A 26,469-nucleotide genomic window follows, 5' to 3' on the forward strand; every position below is an offset into this window, starting at 1 on the left:
CTGAGAAGGAAATCCAGCACTTCCCACCTCATTAACAGCAGAAGCAAAGAAATCCGGATCCAACAGGAAACCAAATAGTAAAAACTGCACAACTTGAAACTACAGAACATTAAACCACTGCATTAGGATGGCTTCAGACTGCACAACTTTGGGAAAAACCTAGTAAAACCCACATGTAATGGATCGATTTTCACTGCACACCCGGGTTATGTGGGGATGGAATGATTTCTGTTGCACATCCTGGCCAGAATCAAGGAATGCCTTGATTCTAACACTTTAAATAATAGTGAAGTTTTTCTTTTTCCTGCAGTTTCAGTAAAAAAAAGTTTATAGCATTACAGTATTTTTTTATTACTCATACTTCTATATAGCTGGTTAGGTTTGGGTAAAGGAGGCAAGAATGAGTTTTTCTTCTGAGGGGAAGTAGAAAAAGCTGAATTACCTTGGGATTTTTTGTCTATGTTCGTGCGTAGCTGTAAAAGATACCAAAATTTTGATCTGGGCTTTTTGAAGTTCACCTTTAGGCTGCATTACTAGAAAAGATTTAAAGGTGACCCCTAAACTCTTAAGCAGGCAGCCAAGAGATGAGCTTCAGAAATGCAAATTTAACACTGCTGGGGCAAACTGGGGACAATGTACCTGGCTCTTCTTGCCTGGGGCAGGAATTGGCTGATTCCCTCTGCCCCTCACCCCAAGCTCTGCCTGCTTGCACAGATGGAATCTGCACAGCTGAAGGCAGAGCCCATGGTGAGGATCTCTGACTCTGAAACAGAAATGGCTGAAGCTGCAAAGGGAAACAGCAAATGGAGAATGTTGGGAAAACTTCACTAAAATAAGGGGGGGATCATCCCTCTGCCCACTCCAACATCTGCTGTCACTGTCTGTGCTGTACAGGGTGTATCAGAGCACTGGGGGTTTTGCTAGAACAAGTTCAGGGAAATCAGTTGGAATTCAAGTATTTCATGATGTAATTAGAAAAAAGCGGTCAATTGATGGAACCCCAGCTTGAGGGAGCACCCAAAAATGGGGAAAGGATGAAGGGCTACCAGAACAAATCCTACAACACCATGGACCAGCCCCTGGGAATGCAAACCAATTCCTATCAGGAGACAGAGAACACATTTATCATTTCAATGGCATAATTTGATTACAAGCTGTCCTCGGAATAAGAACCAACCAGACAGCTCCAGCTCCTGACCTTCCTGCCGACCAAGCCACTGAAATGAGGAACACATTTCACCAGGGGATGGGATCAGATTATTTGTGAGAAGAAAAAACAGGAGTTTGTGGAAAACTAAATGGCTCAAACTGCTACTGGTAAAGAGATCACAAAGGAAAAGTGGTAAAAAAGCTAAGAAAAGAAATAGGGAGAGCAGTTTATGTAACGGTCCAAACATGGAAAGGATGGATATAGGACACGGTTTCCAGGCTCCCCGGCACACCAGGGTTTAAACGAATGCTGCTTCTCCTCTTCTGTGCTGCAGCAACTCTCATCTTTTTACCATGCTCCACACCTTGGCAGTGCAGCTCATCCAGCAGCTGAGCCAGGGCATGCAGGTGGCAGCCAGGCCTCCTGATCCACAAACGGCTACAAAAGGACAGGGAATGAGGGCACCGAGAATAATCCCAAAACCAAAGAGGACCCGGGAAGGACAAAACAGAGTCAAGGAGTGAATCTGCCTGGAGATAGGGCCGGGCACTTGTAGATAAGGAAGCAACGAAAGAAACCATCAGTTCCAATAAATGTTAGAAATTGACCCAGACAGCTGCTCAAAGTCCCGCTACATTCCTGAACTTCGAGGAGAAGAACAAAGACTTAACAGAGCCATGAATATCGGCTGTTCTACAAAAGGAGGGTGCACATTAACGAGGACAGGCTCCAGGCGCATCGGGAAGTCGGAACCTTCCAAGGAACTCAGCCGGTGGGCAGAGGCAGAGGGAGATGCGGCCGGGAAAATGAGGATAAAAAGGAGGCTGCGGACTACAGCCACGGCAGAGAGCGCACGGCAAATGCCCCACGGCCTCTGCCCCTGCTCGGCAATAAAGTCACTTTGACAGGACTCCTCGCTCTCCCCCGGGCACACGAACCTCCGGCGACGGGAATTTCCCCGCCCGCTGCCGGCCGCGGGGCAGCCCCTCTGTCCTACCCACAGCAGCCGGGCCGAGCCAGCGCTGCTCCGGCAGCGGCTCCTGCCCGGCCCCGGCGGGAAGGAGACCGCGGGCAGCCGCTCCCGCAGCGCCCTCAGCCCGGGGCCGGCACGGGCCGGACACGGCACCGGCGAGCCGCCGGAGCCCCCTGCCGCCCCCTCCGCCCGCAGCCGGCCCCGAGCCCCCGCAGAGCCCAGCGCGGCTCCCACCTGCGCCGGGGCCGCCTCCGAGCTCCGCCGCCGCCGCCTCACCGCGCTCCGGCCGCTGCCGCCGCTGCCGGGCCCGCACAGCCGCTCGGCCAATGGCGGCGCTGCGCGGCCACGGCCGCCCTCAGCCCGCCGCCGGGGCCGCGCCGCGCCCCGCTCCCACCAATCAGCGCGCCGCAACCGCGACTGACGGCACCGGCGGCCAATGGCAGCGAGCTCGGGGCGGGCTCTGCGCACGGCCCCGCCTCGCCCCGCGCTCTCGGCGCCCCCGGGCTGCGTGAGGGGAAAGCCGGAGATGAGGAACAGCCCCGGCACGGGCCCGGCCCGAGCCGGGATTGAGCTGCCCACACAAACAAACTTCTCCGCGCCTCCCGCCACGGCTTTCCCGGCCCTGCGCCTCCCGTGCCTCCGCCTCTGCGGGAAGCCCAGGAGCCTCACTTCTCCTGCCCCTCGTTGGCGCATCAGTGCTTCGCTTTGATTTCCCCCGAAAAGGGAAACCCGCCCGAAGCCCTGTGGGTGGGTGGGGCAGGGGAGAGATTTCTGGCAGAAAACTCCAAAGACTCGGAGCAGGAGAAGGAGAAGTCAGTGCAGAGCCTTAAATGCAGCTTTCCCCACGCCTCCCTGCTCCCAGCTGCACCTCCTCCCCCGGCAGGGCAGGAGACAGGGAATGGGGCCATGCTCAGCTCGTCCCCCGGGGCTTCTCCCTCTGCTCAGGGACAGGAGTCGTTCCCTGCTGCACCCTGCGCTCTCTCCCGGCCGAGACTTCTCCAGGAACTTCTCGGAGCGGAGTCCATCCCCTGGGCACAGCCCCCTCCGAGTGCTGCAGCGTGGGTCACTGTGCCACGGGCTCAGTCCTGCCAGGACAGGCTGCTCCAGCGGGGCCCCTCTGCCCGCGGGCTCACAGCCTCCTCTCAGGCATCGCCGAGCTCCAGCCCGGCTCCTCCAGGGGCTGCAGGGGATCTCTGCATCCCCATGGACCTGCAGGGGATCTCTGCATCCCCATGGACCTGCAGGGGATCTCTGCATCCCCATGGACCTGCAGGGGATCTCCGCATCCCCATGGACCTGCAGGGGGATCTCCGCATCCCCATGGACCTGCAGGGGATCTCTGCCTCCCCATGGACCTGCAGGGGGATCTCCGCAGCCCCATTGTAATATATGTTATGGAATAATTTGTGCTTATGTAAAATATACATCAAGTAAGTTGTGCTTGCAGAAAAAGATTCTTAAAGTTTTATATGACCGTTGGCTGTAGCCAGGGATGGAGAAACCAGAGTTGGCAGAGAAAGAAAGACCTAATTTACAAATGAAAAAAGGTGTCTCTGCAGAGATGGGCCTTTTCCGGGGACAATCCAGGAGACACCCAACGTTTAACCCCTGGTCTGCCAGGGAGCCAGGAAACCGTGTCCCATTCCCATCCTTTCCATGCTTGGACCAATACATAAACTGCTTTTCTATTTCCTGTATTATCTTTTTCAACACTTTCCCCTTGTCATCTCTTTGCCAACATCAGTTTGAGTAATTTAGTTTTCCACAAACTGCTTTTTTTTCTGCTAACAGATAATCTGATCCCATCCCCTGGTGAAATGTTGTGTTCTTCATTTCAGTGGCTTGGTCGGCAGGAAGGTCAGGAGCTGAAGCTGTCTGGTTGGTCCTTATTCCAAGGACAGCTTGTACTCGAATGATGCCATTGAAATCATAAATGGTTTCTCTGTCTCCTGATAGGAATTTGTGAAAAATGCCAATCATTTGGTTTTTAGAATTTTAAAAGTTTAATAATAATAAAATGGTGGGAAAGATAGGAATAGAATTAGAGTGATAAAAATTTAGAGTTAAGACAATTACAAGACAATAAAAAAGAAAGAATATCTGAGGTCCAGATGCTCTTAGGCACTTAAGCCAAGAGGAATGTACCTTGTGAATGAAGAAATCACCCCTAAAACAATACACTGTTGCATATTCATATATCCTTCATGGTTATGCATACATTATATTTGAAACAAAAAACTCTGTCTGTTGTATGTCAACTGCTTTCTTTAATTCCCACGGGGTCTTCAAGTCTGAGCAAGGCGTGAAGAAATCAGCTTCTTCTAATAAGAAAACCATAAATTGCTCTTCTCTGGAGAATTTGCGTGTTCCTTGAAACGAGTATTTCATTCCTTAAACTCCCCCACACACACATACATAGTTTCTTTTTTAACTACTAAAGATTCATTTTATCTACAAAGCTACATTTGCCATACTGTTATATGTAGCAGATATAATTGGTGCCGATTATAATATGATATATGTGATATTGAATATTTGTTAGATTTGTTAGAACACTCTAACACTCTACACGTTTGTATAAGCATTCCCCCCCACCCTCGCAGGTGAGACCGGGTGTATATTGGAAACTGATTTACAAGTAAGAAGGTGCGGCTCCCCAGGAGATGGGCCATGGCTGGGGAGATGCAGGAACCCCGGTGCTGATCCTTGCCTGAAGGACCCGAGATGGATATCATGGAAATCCTTGGGCAGACACAGGTGAATGCAGCGTTCCCTCCCGTAAATTTCATCAAGGGATTCAACAAACTCCAGACACTGAATTGTTCTCCCTCATCACCAAAGCAGAAAATCTTATTAACATGTGGACTCTGAAGAGAACACTGACTGCCAAAATCTTGGCCTCAGGCAGAATTTTCCCTATAAAAACCGCTTGTGCCAGGATGGAGGTGTGTGGGCTTAGAGGAAAACCTCTGCTGAGGCTGACCTCTTTGTTGCACACCCAGGGCCGACCCCGGGCTCGGCTCTGTTCTTTCCTTGTGGCTGGCCTAGATAGAATTTGATTGCAAAATAAATATTTTATTTTTTCATGTTAATTTGGCTGGACAGATTTTCATTTATAACAGTTGTAACACATAAAAGGAAGAATCCCCATTTCTTCCACCATCCCAGCCACAGTACATGACCCCACCAGTTAGTTTTTAACACTGTTTTCCCATTTTTGGATTGGTGTCTGGGTTGTTTTTTTCTAGGATGACCTCCCCGTTGTCATCTATTTTCAACAGTCTGATATATTAAACTTTCCACAAAAACCCCCTTCATTAGCCAATAAATAGTCTAAAGCCAACCTATTCTGGTACACTGCAGTTTTTCCCCATTTTGCCTGCAGGTACTCAGTTTGGGTGAGTCTGTGGCTGTTGACATGGGTGTGTGTACCAAAAAGGAACTTTGGTTTCTTTCCATGTAACACTTTCTGTAGCATTTGTGACACGATCTTGCTGCTATCTCAGAAGGGAAAAGACAACAAATGAGAGACAGAAACAGGAATGACAGAGGTCTGGCGTGGCTTATACCCCCACCTCCCCTGCCTGTGGGGCTGCTGCCCACAGCAGGTACGTGTGATCTTCTCGCTGGTGAGTGCAGTGCTCAATCCAGGCTTGCCCTCTGTTTCCCTTGTCACTCCTTTTTGCTGATTTTTCTATGCAAGTCCTTTTCAACGCTCCTTTGGTGTGTTTTGGTGTTGCCCATTTTAGATGTGATAGTCCATTCCTCACGTTTCTTCACAAGTCCTCTGCCTCTGTTTCCCACTTTCTCTAACAACCTGAATACCACTTTCTTTCAACTACTCAAAAAGTCCTTTCTCTCACAATACCATTCAACACAATCCACCTCCCTCCAAGGAGATAAAGTAAAGCTCAAAATAAACAATCTACATTATATATACTTCCATTAATCTACATTTACTCACTTTTATTTTTCACTCACTCTCACATACAACAAGGTACCTTTTACTTTCAAACAGTCTACATTACATATCTACACCCTGAGTGCTCATGGAATGTTAATCCATCAACCCAGCAGGTTTAATCCTGGATGTCTCTCAACCCAGCAGAATTTTAGGTGTTACTGTTTTCCAACCCCAGATCCCCTTGGACATTTTTAACCTTCAGTCCTGCTGTGTTGTCCAACCCCAGATCCCCTTGGGCATAACCTCAATCCGCAACCCTGAGTGCTCTTGGAATGCAAATCCCCCAAATCCTCCTCTGGAAGGAGCCCCCAGAAAACAAACCCCCACAGCCCCTCCCCACCCACCTGATTTGGGAAGAATTTTCTCTGAGAGAAGTGGAAAAGAACCTGTTTATTTAACAAACAAAACACTCCCCAGCACTAAAAAAAAATGAACAACACCAGATGACAACAAAACTCTTTCACCACTCTGAAGAGATGACAAATCCAGAAAGTCTCTCCTGGGGGTGGTCGCCCGGGTCTGGGCGCTGGGGATTGCTCTGGGCACTGGGGATGGCTGCTGCAGATCACAGAGCGCAGGCTCCCGGTGCTCCTCGGGGTTCCCAGGTCCCAGTCCAGAGCAGGTTGGATGGTATTCAGAAGAAGGAAAGGGAAAGAAACAGTCCAGGCAAAGAACTGGACTGCCTAGTTAAACTAACTAACAGGAAAAAGCAAAGGCAAGAGCGGAAGGAAGAGCAAGCAAACAAAGCCAGCAAAAGCAAGCCAAGCCAGCCCGCACAAGCCTCTTGTGGAGAACAGACCATGGGGGGAGGTGAGCCAGCTGATAACAAGACAAAACAAACCTTCACTTTCAGAGTCAGTTCTGAGAGCACAGAACAGAATATCAAACATGAACAGAACCCACGATTGGGGATACAAACACCAGAACTTCACCCTGGGACACCTGGGTTTCCACATCAGCAGGAGACAGTTCCTGACAGTCAAAGGGTCAGCGGCAGGGTCCTCAGCACACCCGTTCCTTAAATGTTATCTGGCCATACAGACGGTTTTAGCTACTTCTACAAGTATTTAAATCAACATTGGCTGTTTCACAAATACCTCTGAGTTATTACTGTCAGTTAGTTACAAAAATAAAAGCATTAGTTATTATTTCACAACTACAGCTACTTCTGCAAAAGTTAACATTCTAATGCATGGCACATGGCATCCAGTTCAATATTTTGCAATAGCCAAAACTAGTATGTATGTTTTTCACACTGTGCACAAACTAAACTATCAGCCATGAATGATGTTCTGAGGATATGAGCTACACAGGGGCCAGGGCATTGGCCACAAAAAGCTGACAAATTATACTACAGCAAAAGCAGTTAAAAGTGATTACAAACTGTACTGTATCAAAATCGTCGTGATTAAGAATAAGTTTCAGAAGTCAAGACATAAGAGCAAAAGCCACCAACTACATAGTTCTGTATAACAAACCCAGGGCAGGTGTTTCCCTTGCAGGGAGCACTGGGGCCTTCCCCGGGCCCCTTCTGCCCTCTGGCAGAGCCGGTGGCATTTTCCAGCACACGCAGTTTGTAACCAAGAGTCGGGTGCAGCCCAGAAGGCTCCGAGCGCCTCCTCCCAGGCTGACTCTGCAGATCCGAGGCTGCTCTGGGCTCTGCCAGGGCTCTGCTGGGGCTCAGCTCTGGGCCAGGCTGGGCCCGCTCTCCCCTCACATTGCTCCGGGCAGCCGAGTCACAGAGGGAGGAGGAAGGGACACCTCAAGGGAGTTGAGGTTTAAGAGAGTTTTTATTCAAAAAACTGCCATACCAAACAGGCTGTCATAAGAGCCGTAACAAACAGGCTGTCCTAACTACCATAACCAACTAGCACTGCTAACTACCATCACTAACTAGTTGTCCTAACTAACTACTGTAACTAAAAGCTGTCCTCCAGTGCTTCATCTCCTCTGCTGCTCCCTCAGTTGCTTTGCTGCGGTGATCAGAGGGGTCAGGCTGGAGAGAGGCTTGGCTGATGATAAAAATGGGTGCTGCCCAAAGGATAAAAAAGAAAGAAATGAACTGTTACTTTCCAGAGTCAACTTCCTCACAGGCTCTGTTGCAACAGGACAAAGGGAAATGGTCAGAAACTCAGGAGAGGGAAGCAGGCTCAGGTTAGATCTAAGGCAGAATCTTTTTGCCAGGAGAGTGGGGAAACACTGACAGAAGGTGCCCAGGGATGTGGGAGGTGCCTCCTCCCTGGGAACATCCAAGCTCAGGCCAGGCAGGGCTCTGAGCACCTGACCTGCCTGAAGATGGCCCTGCTCCTCGTGGGGCACCAGGGGCAGATGCCCTCGAAAGGACCCTGCCAAGCCAAACCCGGCGAGGATTCTGCTTGCTTTGCGTGTGGAACGCAGCGAGGCTGGAGACTATCGGAGGGGCCCCAGCAGAAAACCCCTCCCTGGCGCTGCTGCTTCCCCTCGGCCGCTCGGCATTCACCTGCAGCAGCTCCTGGGCAGACCAGCGCTGCTCCTCGTCCGGCTCCAGGCTGCACTCGAGGAAGTCCCGCAGCAGAGCCGACAGGCGCCGGGGCTCCTGCAGCTGCGGGGTCCCGTTGTGCCGGATCAGAGCGCGAGCCTGCAGGAAAAGCAAACTCAGCGCTCTGCCAGCTTCCTTCCCACCCACAGGTGCTCACAGCGACCCCGGGTTCTCAGCCCCAGCTCCAGGAGCACTTTCCTCCCTGGCAGAGATGCTGCTCACAGCTCATTTTCCTGTGCCAACCAAAAAACCCAAACCCTGGTGCTGCCACAGCCATTGGAAAGAGCTGATGTACTTGCTTCAAATTTTCAGGTCATCCTTACAGACAGAAGAGCTGGAACAGCATAAATCCCAAAGCAAATTGTTGTTGGAGACTGCAGAATATTTGTCTGTGTTGAGGTTCAAGTGCTCTGGGAATTCCCTTCCCCAGGTGCAGAAACCTCCAGCTGCTGCTCCCAGTGCAGGGTCACCCTGTGCTCACAGGGCTCTGCAGCCCCTGGAGAATTTGCCTCTTACCATGGCCCTCGTTTCCTTGAAGTAAGGAGGTTCTCCTTCCACCATCTCAATGGTCACAATGCCAAAGGACCAGATGTCCACCTTGGGGCCATAAGGAGAACTGGTCACAACTTCTGGGGCCATCCAGTGAGCAGTGCCCACCATGGAGCTGCGCCGGTCCTGCTCAGAGCTGAGCTGAGCACAGAGGCCAAAATCAGCTGAGGACAGAAACAAACACTGTCAAAGGCAGCTGGAATGAGGAAACCAAGCACCAAGACTCCCCATTCTCAGTCTGAGAATGGAGTAGTGAAGTCAGCTGGAAAAGTGCTGAGGGCTGTAGCCAAGGGAAGGTGGAACTGGACCCTTAAAGAAACCCTCAGCTTTTGTGCAGTGGCTTTTACTGATTCCCTTGAAGCTTTAGATTCCAACTCCTGCCCCTCTGGGAGGGCCATACCCAGAGCAAAGCCACCCCTGGCACCCTGCTGCTCTCCGGAGCTCTCTGCAGGGGCAGCCGCTCTCAGCTGGCAGCAGGGGCCGGGCAGTGCCCCAGCAGCCCTTGTGGGGCTCTGGCCGGCACTGGGAAGCAGCCCCACAGCCGCACCCGGGAGCGCCGTGCCTGGCCAGGAACACCCACCCAGCTTGACAGAGCCGGCCATGCCCAGGAGGATGTTGGAGCTCTTCAGATCTCTGTGGATCACCCGGTTCGCATGGAGGAAATCCAGGCCCTGCAGGCACTGAGAGAGAACAAGAAACACCAGGACAAAAACCAATGGCTGGAATATATCACACAAGAAAGGACAGGTCCGAATTCTGCCAGCAGCAGCTTTGCTGTGACAGGCCAGGAGTGCAGAGCAGACAGGCTCCAGGCAAACAGTTCAGGGCAAAGCTGAGAACAGCACATCAAATCCAGAACAGACAGAGAGTGCCACAACAGCAGGAAAGAGAGCAAGAACAGAGCAGAAGTGCAGCGATGCTGGCAGGCCGTTCACTGCAGAGGCTCTTTCTTCTCCAGCTCATGAAACCAACAAACAGAGCCCTGAGCATGGAGCCACTCCTGTTCTCACGCCTGTATGGAAGGACCATCGTGCCCAAGCCGTGGCAGCCACAGGCAGGATCCCTCACCTCCCGACTGACAGCTGCCATCTCTCCTTCAGCCATGCGTGTCTGTCTGACAATGTCCTGCAAAGTTCCTCCATCCATGTATTCCATCACCAGCCAGAGATCTCCGCCAACAAGGAAGCTGGAAGAGGAAAGCAGTGGCATGGAGATGAATGTGCAGTGCTCAATTCCCCCATGGAAAAGCCTGGAGTGGAGTTTTGTTTCCAGGTCACTTGTCCATGAGGACAGAATCCCATGGAGAGACATTCCTGCGAGGCTGCAGAGTCCTTGGAATCTGCACAGTCTAAGGGAAGAGACACCTGTGAGAAAGGAGAGTCCTTAGATGGCAAGCAGGTGAAAAATGCAGTTTAGCAACAGCCCAGATCAGTGTGGAACCACAACACTGGCCCCCAGCTGGTTCAGCTTCTGAGCTCATCAGTTCCACCATTCCCTGCAGAACAAGGCAACACAACTCCCAGGGTTATCCAGGGGAGGAGGCTGTGCAGCACTTGGGACAAAAGCAATCAGAAAACCTTTCAGAAAGTCCCTTCAGAAACAGGCAAGGCCAGTGCAAAATGGGCAAATGAGGCATTTCTGGAAACAAGGACCTGGTCTTCCTGGCATCCGCAGCAATGGAAAAGGGCTGGGAAGAAGAAACCAAGGGAAATAATTTCTGCTGTGGTTTATCAGCACTTGTTGTAAGACACAGAAAACAGGGTCAGCTTGAAGGAAAAACCAAACCAAAGCAACCAAAGCACACGGAGGGAGCGAACTGCCAGGCTGTTGTTTTGGGAAGATACAGCTGGGTCAGGCATTTTCAAAACAGGCTACAGACTACGGCTGCCAGGAAAGGTTAAGGCAGGGCCCGTGCACGGGACGAGGCCTGGAGCACTCACCTGTCCAAAGAGTTGACAATGTTGGGGTTCTTCTTGTCCTTCAGGAGCAGGAGCTCATTCACAGCGCGTTCCCTGTTCTGCCCTCTGAGACTCATTTTCTTTATGGCCACCTGAGGGGACATTGCAGACCTTTAACTGGAGGAGTCTGTGGCAGGAGGCCACAGCCAACACGGGGCGAGGCTTTTTGGAGCGACGGAGCCGGGCTGTGCCAAACTGCCCTGGGATGGGCACCTGAGCTCAGCAAGGGCCACTCCCACAGCCCATTGCTCTGCTTGCTGGGGCTGCTTACAGGACACATGGCCAGAGACATTTGGCCTTGCAAGCTCTGCAGAAATGGCCCCTCAGCTGTCAGCCTCCCAGCTCTAACCACATTCTCTGCACCTACAGTCTTCTCAAATGGCCTCAACACTCTCATTATTATTCAAATACATTTTGCAAGCAGGAGGTAATTCTGGTTCTGTGAAAACAGAGCAAAACAGCCGGGAACCCTTTAGCAATTGCATGGGATTTGGTCATGATTTCAGATGCAGCTGCTCTGTTTGGGATTGCACAACAAAGCAAACACACACATCCATTGCTCAGGTGATCCCTGTCACAGGCTGTCACTGACCCCAGACCCAAAAACAACTGCAGGGTTTAGGAGAGAGCTTTGCTCTGGACATCCATCTTTTCATTTCTATCCCTCTCTCTCTGTGGACAGCTGAAGTGGAACTAAAGCCCCAAATTGAGCCCAAGCAGAATCTCTCCCTAATTAGGCCTTGAGGTACCCTTTGAAGATGAAAGGCAGGATGGAAAAACTGCTAAATAGTGTTCCTGTCTGCGGCTGGGGTGAAGATAAATTGGGCCTCAGTCTCCAGCCCTGATCCATTCACACTTTTAGATATGAAGAGCAAGCCAGCATGTCCTGCTCTGACAGACACCGCTGCCCTCCTTGCATCCCTTTGGGCACTCCAGAAGGACCAAGTGTGTCCCAGCTGTGCTCTGCAGGCTGACACTGCTCTGCCTTCAGAGGAGCAGCCTGTGCAGGAAAGCTCTGCTGGCCCCCAGAGCTGCAGCCACAGCTCCCAGCAGAGGGGAGAGCCCTGCAGAGCTGCCAGACGTGCTGGGCGTGTTGGCACTGACCTCTCCTCCAGTGGCCCTGTCGAATCCTTTGGAAACGGTTCCGAAAGCCCTGGAGACAAAACAGCAGAGAAGAAAGAAGCAGTGCTTGAGGCCCTGGGAGTGAAAGCCAGCCCAGACAGGAGATCTCTGCTGCCTGCAGCGCTCACAAACACCTGGGTGCATCGACCCTTGCAACAACAGCGCAGCAGCCACCAGCCCTCTGCCATGCCAGGTGTGCAAGGGAAAACTGAGACCCAACACAAAGGAATTGGGCTGGAGCAAATCCCAAATGTCCATGCTGAATTGCTTTAGTTCAAAACCTGTTGTGAGCAATGGGTGTCTAAAGAACTGGAAAAGAATGCATTTCATCCTTTTCCATTTCCTGCCTAAGACCTGCAGGATCCACAAGGGTCCTGCCATCAGGCAGGTGATGCATTTTCCCCCAGAGTGCACCAGCTCTGTGTCTGTTCCTGAATGTATGGGCTCTACGAGCTGTGCTAGAATAGAGCACTCATTAGTTCATCTCTGGTTCCTGTTTCTAAACCTTTAGGTTGTTAATTCTGACCGGAAGATATTTTATGAAGTAAAATATTTGAAAGAAATCTCCTTGAGAGATGTTGTCTGACAGTCTCCAGATGGTGAGTGGCTCTTTTAGGCAATCCAGTTCCAGACACAGAAGATCTCCCAGGTCCTGCTCCTTGCTGCAGGCAGGACACTGCCAGCCTCAGGGGCCTGTGACGGCTCCTTCTGACCACAGATCTCAATTCTGATCAGGACTGAGAGACAGCAGGATGGCACCCCAGTGTCTGAAGGTGTTTGGAGCTCTCCTGACTTCTCCCTTGATCCTGCACCAGCACAGCCCCTGGGCTGCTTGTGCAGAAGTAGCTGCCGTGCACTTACCCTTGGCCAATCTGCTCCACTTCCAGGTATTTCTCGGCAGGCTCCTCCACGCTCACGATGTTCCCTGAAAGAAACCACGTGGAAGAGGCTCCCTCCCAGAGCGAGACCCCGCCAGAGCAGAGCCAGAATGCAGCCCCACTCCCTGGGGCCGTGAGCCCCTTGGTCTCAGCTGGGGAAGGACAATAAATGCCCCTGTGACATTCAGCTGCAGAGCAACGCTGGCTGCAGCTGATGCCGAGACACACACACAGCCCCTGCTCTGAACACATGAACAGAGCAGACGTACTCAGCTGCACCAGGCACCACTCCCCTCTCCCCTCTGGCTGCAGGGCTGTGCTGCTGTCAGAACCTTCAGCCCAGGATCCCACAGCGGAGGGAGGTTCCGTGTCCTCTTCCCAAGCACAGGGAGGATCAGTGTCCTCTTCCCAACCACAGGGAGGTTCTGGATCCTCTTCCCAAGCACAGGGAGGTTCTCCATCCTCTTCCCAAAACGCTGCAGGTTCGCCATCATCTTTCCAAGCCAGGGGATGTTCACTGTCCTCTTCCCATGCTGGGAGAAGTTCACCCTCCTCTTCCCAAGGCACAGGATGTCCTCTGTCCTCATCCCACACCATGGGGGCTTGGCCATCCTCGTCCTGCACCAGGGGACATCCACTGCCCTCGTCCCACGCCGGGAGATGTCCACTGTCCTTGTCCCACGCCGCGGGAGCCTCGCCGCTGTATTCCCACAGCGCGGGATGTTCGCCCTCGTCTCCCAGAGCAGCGGGAAGTTCACTGTCATCTCCCGGCACCGAGGGAAGTTCACCAGCGTCCCCCAGAACAGCGGGGAGCTCACTGCTGTCTTCCTCCTCTTTGGCCTCCTCTTGGGAAGCAGAGGGAGCCAGAGGAGGGGCTGGTGCTGCTTTTGTGCCCTGTGGAGAGATGGCAGCGTGAGGGACGGGAAGTTCTATCTCAGTGACCACCTTATTTACCCTCAGCTGCACATCCAGCTGCACTTAGCAGAAATTGGGTTTGGAGTCCTTCAAACTAACAATGGGCTAAAGTCAACATTGCCACTTATTGTTGGGAATTCCATATTCCACCGTGGCTAAAGCCAGCAAGCAATCCTCTGCCTGCAAAACCAGACCTGAAGCCCTTCAAAAGCTCTGCAGCAGAAAAGGAGAAATCTGCTGGGATCTTTTTGCTGCTGCTGCTGCTGCTGCAAAGACTCTGACAGGAACTTTCCTTCAGCCTCCCAGGCTGGCACTCAGCTGCCACACGCCGAGCTCACAGTTTACTGCACAATTCCAAACACCAAAGGTTCCTTTCCCACTCACCGGAGGAGGAGCTGCTCGGAATCCACACATGAGGTGCCCTGCAACGGGAGAGGGAACATGAACCAGATGCTGTCAGGAAAAAACTGCCTGTGGTGGGAAATGCCACAGAGCAAGGCAACCCCGAGAGAGCATTTTGCTTTCCCAGCGTCCCTCCAGGAGCCACAGTCCCTTCCCACAGCAAGAGAACAGCACAAAATGCTGGGCTGGGTCAGTTCTTGGCTGGGCAGGGAGTTCCCGGCTCTGCTGCCACAGACTCCCCGCTGGAGGGAACAGAACCCCCCAGGGCTCATTGCAAATGCTGTGCACGCCCCGCTGGCTGCAGACATCCCCTTTTTCAGCTGCAGCTGCTGGCAGGAGCTCTCCCAAAGCAATGGTGCCTTCATGGCCATTTGGTTACAAAGTCAGCTCGGGTCCAGAGGAAGAACAGAAAGCACACAGCAAGCCCAAAGCCACAGCACCAAGGGAAAACCTCGACTTACGTGCCAAGTGGGTTAAAAAATAGCCCGAATAAGCCACAGAGTACAGCGTGCAAACTGCAGCAGCCACGTGCTGGATCATTTTGGCTGCGCTGCACACGCCTGCAGACTGCAGCCCTGCAAGCACACAAGGACACCCGTCAGGGCTGGGCTGGTGCTGAGAATGCCTCGGGCAGGAGGATCCTCCGGCAAGGAGCAGTGCCCAGAGCCACTGGGGACACTGAGGCCTCCGTGTCCCACAGCCACGGGAGCACCTCGGGGACGTGGCAGTGCTCCTGTGACATCACAGCAGCAGCTCACGCAGAAACCGCCCGGAAGGTTCTCCTGGGTCACAAAGGAGCACAAAGAACCCTCCCAGGGCACAGCCTATTGCCCAAAGGCTCCAGGAGGAGCTCTGAAAATGCAGCAAACAGGGACACCCCATAGCCCAGCCTGAACACTGAGGAGGAACAAGGACGGGAGCACAGCAGAGGAAACAGGACCTTTAGTCACCACTACTTCTGACTAAAGCCAGCAAGCCGTGTTCCCGCTGGAATCTTTGTTCTCGCTCTAAAAACAAGCAAGGTGCTGCACTCGAAATATACAGAAGGCAGGAACTGGGCAGGAGGTGGGATTAGGAAGGAGGAGGAGGAAGATGAGGATGAGGAGCAGGAAAAGGAGGAGAAACAGGAGGTTCCAGTGCCCCCTGAGGCCGCAGCACCCTTGGCCCCGGGACCATCGCCCCCAGCTCATCCTGCAGGTGAGAGGGGAGGGGGAGCTTGTCCCAAATATATCGGGGAGTCTCTGAGAGGGTTTTTTATTGGGGTGTGTTGGGAGCTTGCAGATTGTGGAATTGAGCCCCAGATGTTCGTCTGGGAGGCCCAAATATACCCTGGGAGGTTTTTTTCTCTCTGTGTGTGTAGGTTTGGATCTTGCAGGACCCCAAAGCTGAGCCCCCTGGGGGATCTTTGGGAGTCCATGTGGCCCTTGCCCAGTGTCACCAGGGGGAGGACATTGTCCTGGGGACCCCCGGGGGAGCAGAGGAGGGGAACCCCTGGGACCCCCGGAGTGGGGAGAGCAAAGAGGGGCGATCCTGGAGCTGGGGGACCCCCGGCTGGCTGGAAAGGGGGGGAGCCTGGAGAGGAGGAACCCCTGGGACACCTGGGATCTCAGAGTAGAGCATCAGGGGAGAAGGGACCCCATGGAGCCCCAACAGCCCCTGGATCATCCCTAAGCAGGACACCTGAGAAGGGGGAACCCCTGGAGACATTGGACCCCCATCATCCCAAGGAAAGGAAACCTCTGGAACCCCAAAAGTGGAGAGATCAGAGATAGGGAACTCCTGGGAGAGTTGTTTTGGGCTAAACCTTGATACTGTGGAGATTTTCATGGACACAAGAGTCCTGCTGAGTTCTAGGGATGGACTTGGGCAGGAGGAGCCTCCAGTCCAAGATGCTCGCCTCTTGTTTTTCCCCCAAACCAGGATTTGTCATTCCCTGGGTGTGGCTGGATGGAGGAGGAGGAAAAGCCCCGGAGATGCTGCAGGAGGAGGAGCTGCAAACCCAGCCCAGGGAGCTGCGGGGAGGAAAGAGCCACCCTGAGCCAGGAAGGTGGGCGGAGATCCAGCCAGAGCTCAGAGCTGGTGGAGAAGCCTCATGGCAGGGAGAAGTCCCACAAGTGCTTGGAATGTGGGAAGGGTTTCAGCTGGAACTCCCACCTGATGGAACACCAGAGGATCCACACTGGGGAGAGGCCCTACGAGTGTGGGGAGTGTGGGAAGAGCTTCAGTGGGACCTCCGACCTCACCAAGCAGCACAGGATCCACACTGGGGAACGGCCCTATGAGTGCTTGGAATGTCAGAAGAGCTTCAGGTGGAATTCAGAGATCATCACTCAGCAGCACTTCCACACCAGGGAGGCCCTGCGGGTGTCCTGAGTGAGGGAAGAGCTTCGTGCGCTGCTCCAGCTCCATCCCCATGGGAGGATCCGGGCTGGATGATCCCCAGTTGTTGCAGCCTGAGCTGCTACAAGGAGAGTCCACGGTAAAGAAGCAGAAAAGGCCTTTGCATGGTATCCACAGATGTCTGAATCAGCCATGCCGTGAGATGTTCAGGGTTTTCCCCAGCACGCCCATCCCCCTGCTCCAACTCTCAGCTCTCCCTGTCCTGAGGAGTCGAGGTGGGGGTGACCCTGGTCCCTGGGCAGTACAAAGATGAGGCCCAGTCAGGGAACAGGGAGGGAGTGGCCCAGGGACACAGGAACAGACACAGGAACAGGGCAAGGAGCAAATAGAGTCCAACAGCCCCTTGAGGAAAGCCTCCTGTGTCTCCCCAAACCAGAGAAATGCACCCCAGGATCCCCACAATTCCCCTTTTTATATTATTAAGAAAGCTTCTCTGGAGGATCAAACTGATTCAACACAAAATGACAAAAACAATCAAAAGCGCTCATACGACAATTTTCAAAATGCAAACAATTCTGAGTCTCTAATGTCCAAATAGATTTTCTTAGAGCTGGCAGGAGGGATGTGGGGTTTTCTTAGTCCGGTTTATCAGGAGATGGAATCAGGAGCCTTCAGTAGGGACTGGTTCTCTGGACCCTGTGGCAGTGCTGCTGGCTGTGACAGACTCTGTACGAGGTAATGTAGGTGGTGGTGTGCCTGTTAGAAACTCCAAATAGAAATCATTACTTTTTAAGAAAAAGATGGTTAATTTAGGAAAACTTTCCTTTCTTCCCCACCAATTACACTCCTTCAGGTATTATGAAGGAACTCTGGGGAAAGGGACTAGTGGAGGGAGGCCATGGAAAGGGGGAAAAGGAGGTAGGAATTTGTGGGAACATAAAAAAGGGGTAATAGGACAAGGGAAAGGAAACAGGGAAAGTGGGAGGGGGGCAGGGAGGCCACAGGAATTGGGGAAGGGTATTAGAAGAAGTGGGACTTATCGGACAGGAAAGTTGTTTTGATATGGAGGTGGAGTCTTGGATGGAAGGTGGCTTATCGGTGTTCTGTGCTCTTTCAGCTTTTGGGCTGTTGCTGGGATTTGGCTGCTGGTTTTGGGTTTAATTTCCCCGGTAGGAGTGTGGAGGACTTCCATGACATGGGTAATATTTCGCAGGTTTGCAGTTTGGTGCATGTTTGCTACCTTGCACTGGAACTCCACCAGGTCCTGTCACATCTGCTGCTTGGGGGCTTTTTCTTCCTTGTATTATATTAAATTCCACAATTTCTACATCTCCTAGACTGTGGAGTTATTTCCTGGGGTTATTCTTTTTTATAGCAGTCTGATGAACAAGCACATCTTGTTTGTTATCATTCCGGGTTATGAAACCGTATCTGTTTTTGACATTGAACCATTTCCTGTCCCCAGAACGTTCATGGCAAGGACTTTTTCACCTTGGCCAGCGGGTTTGCGTGTGTGTTGGTGATGCTGGACGTGGCGCCGGTGCTGGGGCGCTGCCGTGCGGGGCTCGTCCCGCTCCCGGCGCTGGCGGCCGCGCCGAGGCTCGGCCCCTTCTCCTTCCCGGGCTCTGTCCCGGCCGGTGCCCGCGGACGCTGCGGGCGCAGGAGCTCCGGAGCAGCAGCGGGGCGGGGGCGGCAGTTTCGCCCCAGGACTGCGGTTCTGAGCCGCCCCCGGCGGGGCTGCCCGCCCGCCGGCCTCGCCCGCCCGCCCTCGGCCCCGGGGCCGCGGCTGCCGCTCGTTGTCTCCGTGCGGGACCGCGCCGCGCTCCCCGCCCGTTTCCCGGACGCTGCGAGGGCTGATCATTTCTAGGTGTTCTGGAGAGGGCAGCGAGGTCAGTTAAAGTGCACAGGAGGCCAGTGAGGGCAGTTTGCTTGGAAATGGCCGAACTGGCCACAGTTCAAGCACCTCTCGTTGTTAATGGGCACCACTGCCTCCCCCACCCCTTTGCTCATGGCCAGGGCTAAAGCAGTTTCTGAAGAAGAGGCCTTAGTGCAGGTGTCGACCATCTGTGGGATGAGTGGCTCTGGATTTTGGGGAAGAGCTCCGAGAATCTTTTTGGTTTCTGGGTTGGCGTTAGACATTGCCATTTTTCCCAGGAGTTCATCCCTGGCCTCTACATTATCAATTTGGCGATCAATGGCCTCTGGGAGGTGGTCAACAAACTTAACAAATGTCTCTTCAACCCCCTGATGGATTGAAGAAAAGTTTTGGACAAGGGTGGTTCCATCAGGGATTTTTAAAAGAGCAGTCTTTGCAGCAGATTTGATGTCATCTAAGACATTGTTGGGCAGCATGACCTGATCCTCTGGCCTGCTAAATTCCCCCTCTCCTGCCAAAGCCTCAGGGCCTTCCTGGCCTTCGCCTAAAACTTCACTCAAGTCATACTTGGATAGGATTTGCTTTAAAAGTTTTTTCCACTGCAATAGTGCAGTGGTAATGTAATGGAAGGCATGGGGAATTAAGGTATGTCCTGTGAAAGTTTAGTCCAATACATTTTTAAAATATGGAGAATTGCGGCCATAGTCTCTGGCCGCTTTTCTCAACTCCTTCACCTCAGTGTGAGGAATCCGCTCCCATCGCGGCTCCTTTCCCCGTTTAATGACGACAGGCGCTGCAAGGCAATCGAGATCTCTCACCAAGTCCAGGTCCCCATCCCGCAGGGCTCCTCCCTGATCCATGTCCAGCCTCCTTCCGTGTGGGAACCCCAGCCTTGTTTTGGGGCCACATGTGGTGGTGAAATTCCTCCTCCAACCCGTGCTTCCAAAGAAAAACTCCGCAGGCTTAGCTGTTCGGTCTCAAGGCAGTTTATTGCTAGCTATCTAACAGATTATGTTCTTGGACTGCAGCTATTTGATCAGTGGCCTGGGTAGAGGCACACACACACCCTGACATCCTCTCTATCTGCTGTCTTCTTCGTCTCTCTCTCCGCCCAGGGTTGCTGCTATCTTTTATAAGATATATTACGTATAACATGTTTACAATTATTCCCCAATACCTACTACCTACGTTGCCAAGTGTTTTTCTACTCTAAACCAATCTGTGAGTGCCAACATCACCAAGAACATGGAGGCAAGGAAGAAGAAGGAAGAAGGATGGGTTCAGCCCACTTTCCTCCATCTTAGAACTTCTGACCCCCATGTACAAAGTGAAAACCCCCCTGTACATGTGCTAAAACCCCCCTGTACAATACTAAAAAAATTTCCCCTCTACTTCGTAACTACTTTTACTATACTATCTAACCTTTTGTGATTGCTTGTTCCACCTCCAAAGTTGGTAATTCATTCCATGGCTCAAACTCAAAATCACAGTTGTTTTTCAGCTGTCTGCCAGGGTCTAGAATGCTTCTGACCAAGGCCTGGAACCTCTAAAAATGTCTGAGAGACATTTTGAGTTCCCACACTCCCGGCCTGTTGTTATTGCCGGGGTGCCGCCGTCCTCATCCTCTTCGGAAGGTGGGTCGGGGCGGGCTGGAGCGCGCAGCCTCCGGCGGAGCGGTGGGGCCCGGTGACTCGGGGCCTGCAGGCCAGCATGGCGGGCTTCCAGCCAGGCCCGCGTTCGGTTCCGCGGCGTGGGAACCGGGATGGGCTGGAGAAGGAGGGAACCACCCTCAAGGGCCCACTCGGGGATGTGGGCAGGGGACAGAAGGGGCTGGTCCCGACGGTGACACCATCGACGCAGCTGCGAGCGCAGGGGAGGGACCCGAGGCGGGGCTGTACAACTGACATTCCTGGAGCTGGGGACCAAACTGGGGACAGGGCAGTCGGGGACAAGGGAGCGGGGAAGGCTCTGCTGGAGTGGCCAGGGCCAGCCCGAGAGAGGGACTGAGTGGGGCAGGAGGCAGCAGGGAGTAGGTGACAGCCCTGTGCCCGTGGGCAGGGTCTGGCTCCCATCCCACCCATAGGGGAAGCAGGGTTAGGATCAGGGAGGGAGTAACACGGGGAACAAGAACCAGGGACCCAACTTTCTCACTTAGGCTTTACTAATTTAAAAATCAAATTGAAAATAGGATTAAACTTGCCCACTTTATAATTTCCACCCACTTGTATATCATAAATGCATCACCCAACTTTCCCCCAGAATGAAAGTGACAAAACATCTTCCTGGGAAGCCTCAGGAAAGTGCTCAAACAAAAACTGAACAAAAGTTTTAAGATCCCTCTTTTTAAATGAAACATTCCCTAGTACTAAGGTTGCTTTAATCTGAATATAAATCTCTCGTTGAGCTGGGGATAAATGATTGTCCATGTTCCCCAAACAACCCAAAATTCCCCCCCACGAGGCAAAAGGATTAACTTAAGATAAATGTGTTCATGTGTAGTGCTCTCCCCCGGGCACCTGGCAGCCCACGCTGCGAGTACTCACCAATGCGAGGGACACAAAGGAAAAGCGAAACCTCGAGGGGGCTGGTGGGCTCCTGCCGGTCCTTTGGATTCTGAAAGCTTCCCTTCCAAAGCGGCAGCCTTCCCTCAGAATTCCAAAGGGGTGCCGACAGGCCAGGAGAAACAGTCCTCACAAAGCGAAGGAAGAAGCTCCTCCTGGAGCTGGTCCCAAACGACGCTTGAATTCCCAAAGATCCCGGATCCGATGACCTTCAGGAGACGCTCTCCGGGACTGGACAACTGCCCAAGGTCCCTGTTCTGGGAGCCATTTCTTCCAGCCTGAACTGCTACAAGGAGAGTGCAGGGTAAAGAAGCAGAAAAGGCCTTTGCATGGTATCCACAGATACTACGGGACAGATACTCCAGGGACAGCAGCCAGGTACTGCAACGGCGACCCGCACATTATGGAGCAAAGAAGGACTGCGGTGGACTGGCTCTGCCGGTACAACCACGAGTATCTCAGCCCGTTCCTCACGGAGCGCCGAGGTGAGCGTGGGGCAGAGCGTGTCCCCTCGAGCCCTGCTCTGGCAATGACCCTGAGGCCCCTCAAAACCTCCCTGGGAATCGCCCCAGAGCCCTCAGCCCTCCTTGTGCCCATCCCCGAGACCTTCTGTCCCTGCCACTGACCCCCGTGGCTCTCCCAGTCCATCCCAGTCTCTCCCAGTGCCTCCCGGCTGTCCATCTCAGCCTGGCGTGGCGCTGCCGCCTCTCAGCCAATCAGAGCGCGAGTCTCTGATGACTCATCAGTTGCCAGGCAGACCCGCAGCGCCGCGTGCCCCGCACTGGACTCGGCCTCCCAGTGCCGCGCGCTTCATTCCCAGTTCCTCCCAGTGCCGCCCCAGTCCCTCCCACTCCTTCCCAGCCCATTCCCAGTTCCTCCCAGTGCTGCCCCAGTCCCTCCCACTCCTTCCCAGCCCATTCCCAGTTCCTCCCAGTGCCGCCCCAGTCCCTCCCACTCCTTCCCAGCCCATTCCCAGTTCCTCCCAGTGCCGCCCCAGTCCCTCCCACTCCTTCCCAGCCCATTCCCAGTTCCTCCCCAGTTCACTCCGAGATCTCCACCCTCTGCCAGTGTCCCCCATCCCCTCCCCTCTCTCTGAGTATCATCCCAGTCTTTCCCAGTTCATTCCAAGTCCCTCTCAGTCCATTCCCAGTCTGCCCCAAGGCCACACCACCCCTCCCCTCTCTCTCCACGTTTCTCCCAGCTGATCCCAGTGTGTTCCCGCTCTCTCCCAGTCACCCCCACCTTGTCCATCTCTCTTCTGCCCTCGAGCTCCCAGCCCAGCCCCGGCCACCTGCTCTGCTCCTTGGTGGATTTCTACCCGGCCCACACCCAGCTGAGGTGGTTCCAGGGCCAGCAGGAGCTCTCTGTGGTGGCCACCGACATGGTCCCCAACGGGGACTGGACCCAACAGCTCCTGGTGCTGCTGGAAACCTCAACCCGGGCCGGGCTCACCTCCACCTGCCAGGTGGAGCACGTCAGCCTGGAGCACCCCCTGAGCCAGCACTGGGATACAGGGGAGGAATTGGGGGCACTGGGACAGCCACTGGGATGTGCTGGTTTCAACTGGGAGGGAGTTGGAGAGCCTGGTTTCAACTGGGAGAGGAGGTTGTGGATTTGGAAAGGCTAAGAAGGGGTTTGAAGGATACTGGGGAGGGTGGGATGGGGTTCTGGGGGTCCTGGTGGACACTGGGAGGGAGTTTGGGTGTGCTGGGTGTGACTGGGAGGGATGTGAGTGAGCCTGGAAGAGCTGGATGGAGATTGGGGATGGAAGAGCAGAGATTGGGACAAGGTTGGTTGTGCTGGGAAGAGACTGGGAGGGGTCTGGATGAACCCTGGTGGGGCTGGGAAGGGAATGAGAGAGAGTTTGGGGGTCCTGGAGCAGTGGGGGACAACTGGAAGGAGGCTGTGGGATACTGAGAGGGACAGGAGGGGCTTTGTTGGGTCCTGGGAAGGTGAGGAAGGGATCAAGAGGGAGGTTTCAGGGATCCTGAGTAGGTTGGGAGCAACCAGGAGGGTGCTTGGAGGGGCCTGGGTGCCTGTGAGAGTTTCTGGGGGGTCCTGACCCCTGCGGAGACCCCAGAGATGCTGCTGGATGCTGCCACAGCAAGATGCTGGCAGGAACTGGAGACTCCGAGTTGGGCTTCATCTTCCTGGCACTGGGGATCTGGTTCTACCTGCACAAGAAAGGGGGGTCCCGTGAGTCGTATCCCACCTCCCCCAGAATGTGAATGGTCCCACCGGGGACCCCAGCCCGGTGTCACCCCCTTTACTCTGCCCACAGAGCTCCTGAGCCACTGGCAGTGAGAGCCCCTCCCCGTGGCCCCGGACCCGGCCGGGATCCCCTCTCCATCCCCACGCTGATTTTGGGGGGGTCGAGTGTCCCCCAGCCCTGCTGTCACTCTGCCCCTGCCCGCCTGCTCCCAGTGTTCCCAGTAAAGCTTCCCAGTTAAACCCAGCCCAGTTCCTGGGGGCACTGGGGAGGGACTTGGGGGGACCCCACGGCGGGGCCGGCCCTGGGCAGGGAGGGCGGGTCCGGGTGGGGAACACTGCCTGCTGCGGGTCTGCCCGGCAACTGGTGAGTCATCAGCCCCGCTCGCTCTCATTGGCTGACTCTTCTCCACCGCGTTCTCTCATTGGCTGAGGAGAGGCCCGGCAGTGCAGAGAAGGAACGGGAGAGATCCCGCCCCGAGCACCGGCACGGGGACAACAGACCCGGCCTGGGCACAGGGAGGGAATTTATTACCAACCAAACCACGGCAGCACCAGGAGAAGGGAAAGAAATCCCTCCAGCGCCTTCCCCCACCCAACGGGGATCACCCACAACAGGGTTATCCACCATGGAGAGACGGGGACATCCGAGTTTAGAGCAAAGCCAATTTTATTGAGTGTACCAGGTGTTTATACAGGGATTGACTTGTATGGTGCTTATAGAGGGCTCTGTTTTTGGTAACAATTTCCCATTGGTTACACATTCTTCGTGACATCCAGTAACCTGGGAACATTTATGTTATCACAAAGACTCACACCATGTTGCTTGGTCAGTCTTCTTGCCCAGGGAGACTTCAAGTGTGTCTGTGTCTCCCACAGTTTCTGCTCAGTCAGGCCTCAGATATCGGGCCCCTTTATCAGCTCCATTGCTTTACTCTCTGTTTTATTCCCCATACGGGGACACCAGGGCTCTGCCCCACGGGGGTCACTGGGGATCATCCAGCCCGGATCCTCCCATGGGGAATGGAGCTGCAGCAGCGCACCAAGCTCTTCCCTCACTCTCTTCCCTCACTCCAAGCTCTTCCCTCACTCGGGGCACTCACAGGGCTTCCCTTAGTGGTGCCTCCGTTGGTGTTGTGTCAGTTGAGAGCTCCCGGAGAAGCTCTTCCCACACTTCCCACACTCGTAGGGCCTCTCTCCAGTGTGGATGCGCCGGTGCTCAGTGAGGCTGGAGTTGCGGTTGAAGCCCATCCCGCAGTCGGGGCAGAGGAAGGGCCTCTCCTCTGTGTGAATCCGCTCATGTAGGAGGAGATTGGAGCTGCTCTGAAACCCCTTCCCACACTCCCCACACTCGTAGGGCCTCTCCCCAGTGTGGACCCTCTGGTGCTGGATCAGGCTGGATCTCCAGCTGAAACCCTTCCCACATTCCAAGCACTTGTGGGGCTTCTCCCTGCCATGAGGCTTCTCCACCAGCTCCGAGCTCCGCCTGGATCTCCGCCCGCCTTCCTGGCTCAGGGGGGCTCTTTCCTCCCCGCAGCTCCCTGGGCTGGGTTTGCAGGTCCTCCTCCTGCAGCATCTCCGGGGCTTTCCCTCCTCCTCCATCCAGCCACGCCCTGGAAATGACAAATCCTGATTTGACAGAAAAACAAGAGAAAAGCTCCTTGTACTGGAGGTTCCTCCTTGCCCAAGTTCATCTCAGGAAGTCACTGGGAATCTTGTGTCTATAAGAACCTACAAAACACCAAGATTTAGCTCAAAAATCCTGCAAACTTCAAGACACAGTACAAAACCTCCCCAAACATAACAGCTCAGCAAATCCACCTCCAAAACATAAAGATTCAGCTGCCACATAAAACCAAAGCACCAACATTTAGCCCAAGAAAGCTCAGAAAAACCAAGATTCACCCTGTGAAAATCGTGGATCCCCCTCCACAGTCACCTGCTGCATGTGGGGGGAGCAGCACTCCTGGGGCTGGGGGGAGGCTGCAGACACAGGGAGGGGTGGAACCTTCTGCTGCTTCCTCTTTCTGCTCCTCCTCCTCCTCCTCCTGTGTCTCTCCTCTTCCTCCTGCTATTCCTCCTTCTCCTGCACAATCCCACCCTCTCCTGCCATGTCCATCCTTTGACCATTCTGTTCCTCAAGCCTGCTTCTCCTTCCCTTCTCCTCCTGCCCCCAGGCCCAGCACCCACTGCCGGCTCCCTCTTCCCCCCAGACCCACAGCATCCCAGCGCAGGGGCAGGGATGGAGCTGGGGCAGGTCGGGCTGGGGCAGCGCTGGGCTCTCGGCCGCTCCCGCCCGCACTCGGTCCCCACTGCAGCCGCTCCCGCCAGGACAGCGCGGGGGGGCCCGGCCTTGGCGCTGCCCCACTCCCACCTCCCCAAATTCCCCTCGCGGGGCCATGGGGCCGAGGGGGGGCGCAGGTGGGGTCCAGGTGGGGAATGCTGAGATAATTTCAAGAGTGGGTCCCCAAGAAGAAGAATTGGAATTTGTGGTAGACACAGGGGCAGAAAGAACCTTTCTGTTAAATATTCCAAAAGGTTATAGTGTAAGCAAAGATACCGTAATAGTAACAGGAGCAAAAGGAGAGAGTTTCACAGTACCCATTATTAAAAATGTGGCAATAGAGGGAGAAACTAAATTTTGGATGAGGGATGTTTTCTTGGTCCCAGGGGCAGGTAGCAATTTATTGGGACAAGATTTACAGGTGAAATTAGGAATAGGGGTTGTTCCAGAAGATGGGAAGATGACAGCTAGACTTTTAAAACTAGGCCAGGAGGATGGAAGAAGAATTAACAAGGAAGTTTGGGCTGGGGAGGGAAATAGGGGAAGATTAAATATTGACCCCATAAAGATTACAACTGAGGAAAAAAAAATTGTCCCATACATGTATGGCAGTATCCTGTATCTTTAGAAGGACGGGAATGTTTAAAGCCAGTAATAGAAGGACTAACAAAGGATGGGACATTAGAACCTTGTATGTCTCCCCATAATACCCCAATACTCCCAGTAAAGAAGCCTGACGGGAGCTATAGACTGGTACAAGCCTTAAGGGAG

The 26,469-nt window shown here is 53.8% G+C and overlaps 3 protein-coding genes across 3 annotated transcripts in view; 1 reads left to right on the plus strand and 2 right to left on the minus strand.

Moving 5' to 3' along the window:
* LOC144248867 (uncharacterized) overlaps window positions 1–25,108 on the minus strand; it is a 552,852-nt gene extending 527,744 nt beyond the window's left edge. Inside the window, 2 exon segments of the mRNA XM_077790845.1 lie at window positions 24,538–24,800; window positions 25,082–25,108. Coding sequence (XP_077646971.1) covers window positions 24,538–24,800; window positions 25,082–25,108 — 290 coding nt within the window.
* LOC144248863 (serine/threonine-protein kinase PAK 3-like) lies at window positions 7,864–14,969 on the minus strand. The gene is made up of 11 exons (XM_077790841.1): window positions 14,891–14,969; window positions 14,412–14,449; window positions 13,661–14,006; window positions 13,096–13,354; window positions 12,217–12,265; window positions 11,095–11,204; window positions 10,223–10,340; window positions 9,735–9,834; window positions 9,122–9,318; window positions 8,567–8,704; window positions 7,864–8,118 (listed from the first exon to the last, which is right to left on the minus strand). The coding sequence occupies exons 1-11, from the start codon at window positions 14,967–14,969 to the stop codon at window positions 8,029–8,031; spliced, it is 1,524 nt and encodes a 507-aa protein (XP_077646967.1). The 3' UTR covers window positions 7,864–8,028.
* LOC110484678 (class II histocompatibility antigen, B-L beta chain-like) lies at window positions 20,356–23,434 on the plus strand. The gene is made up of 4 exons (XM_077790842.1): window positions 20,356–20,531; window positions 21,549–21,691; window positions 22,439–22,715; window positions 23,278–23,434. The coding sequence occupies exons 1-4, from the start codon at window positions 20,356–20,358 to the stop codon at window positions 23,432–23,434; spliced, it is 753 nt and encodes a 250-aa protein (XP_077646968.1).
* Window positions 25,109–26,469: the final 1,361 nt, after the last annotated feature.

The sequence above is a fragment of the Lonchura striata genome, unplaced genomic scaffold (assembly GCF_046129695.1).
Source record: "Lonchura striata isolate bLonStr1 unplaced genomic scaffold, bLonStr1.mat Scaffold_99, whole genome shotgun sequence".
Classification (NCBI taxonomy): Eukaryota; Metazoa; Chordata; class Aves; order Passeriformes; family Estrildidae; genus Lonchura; species Lonchura striata.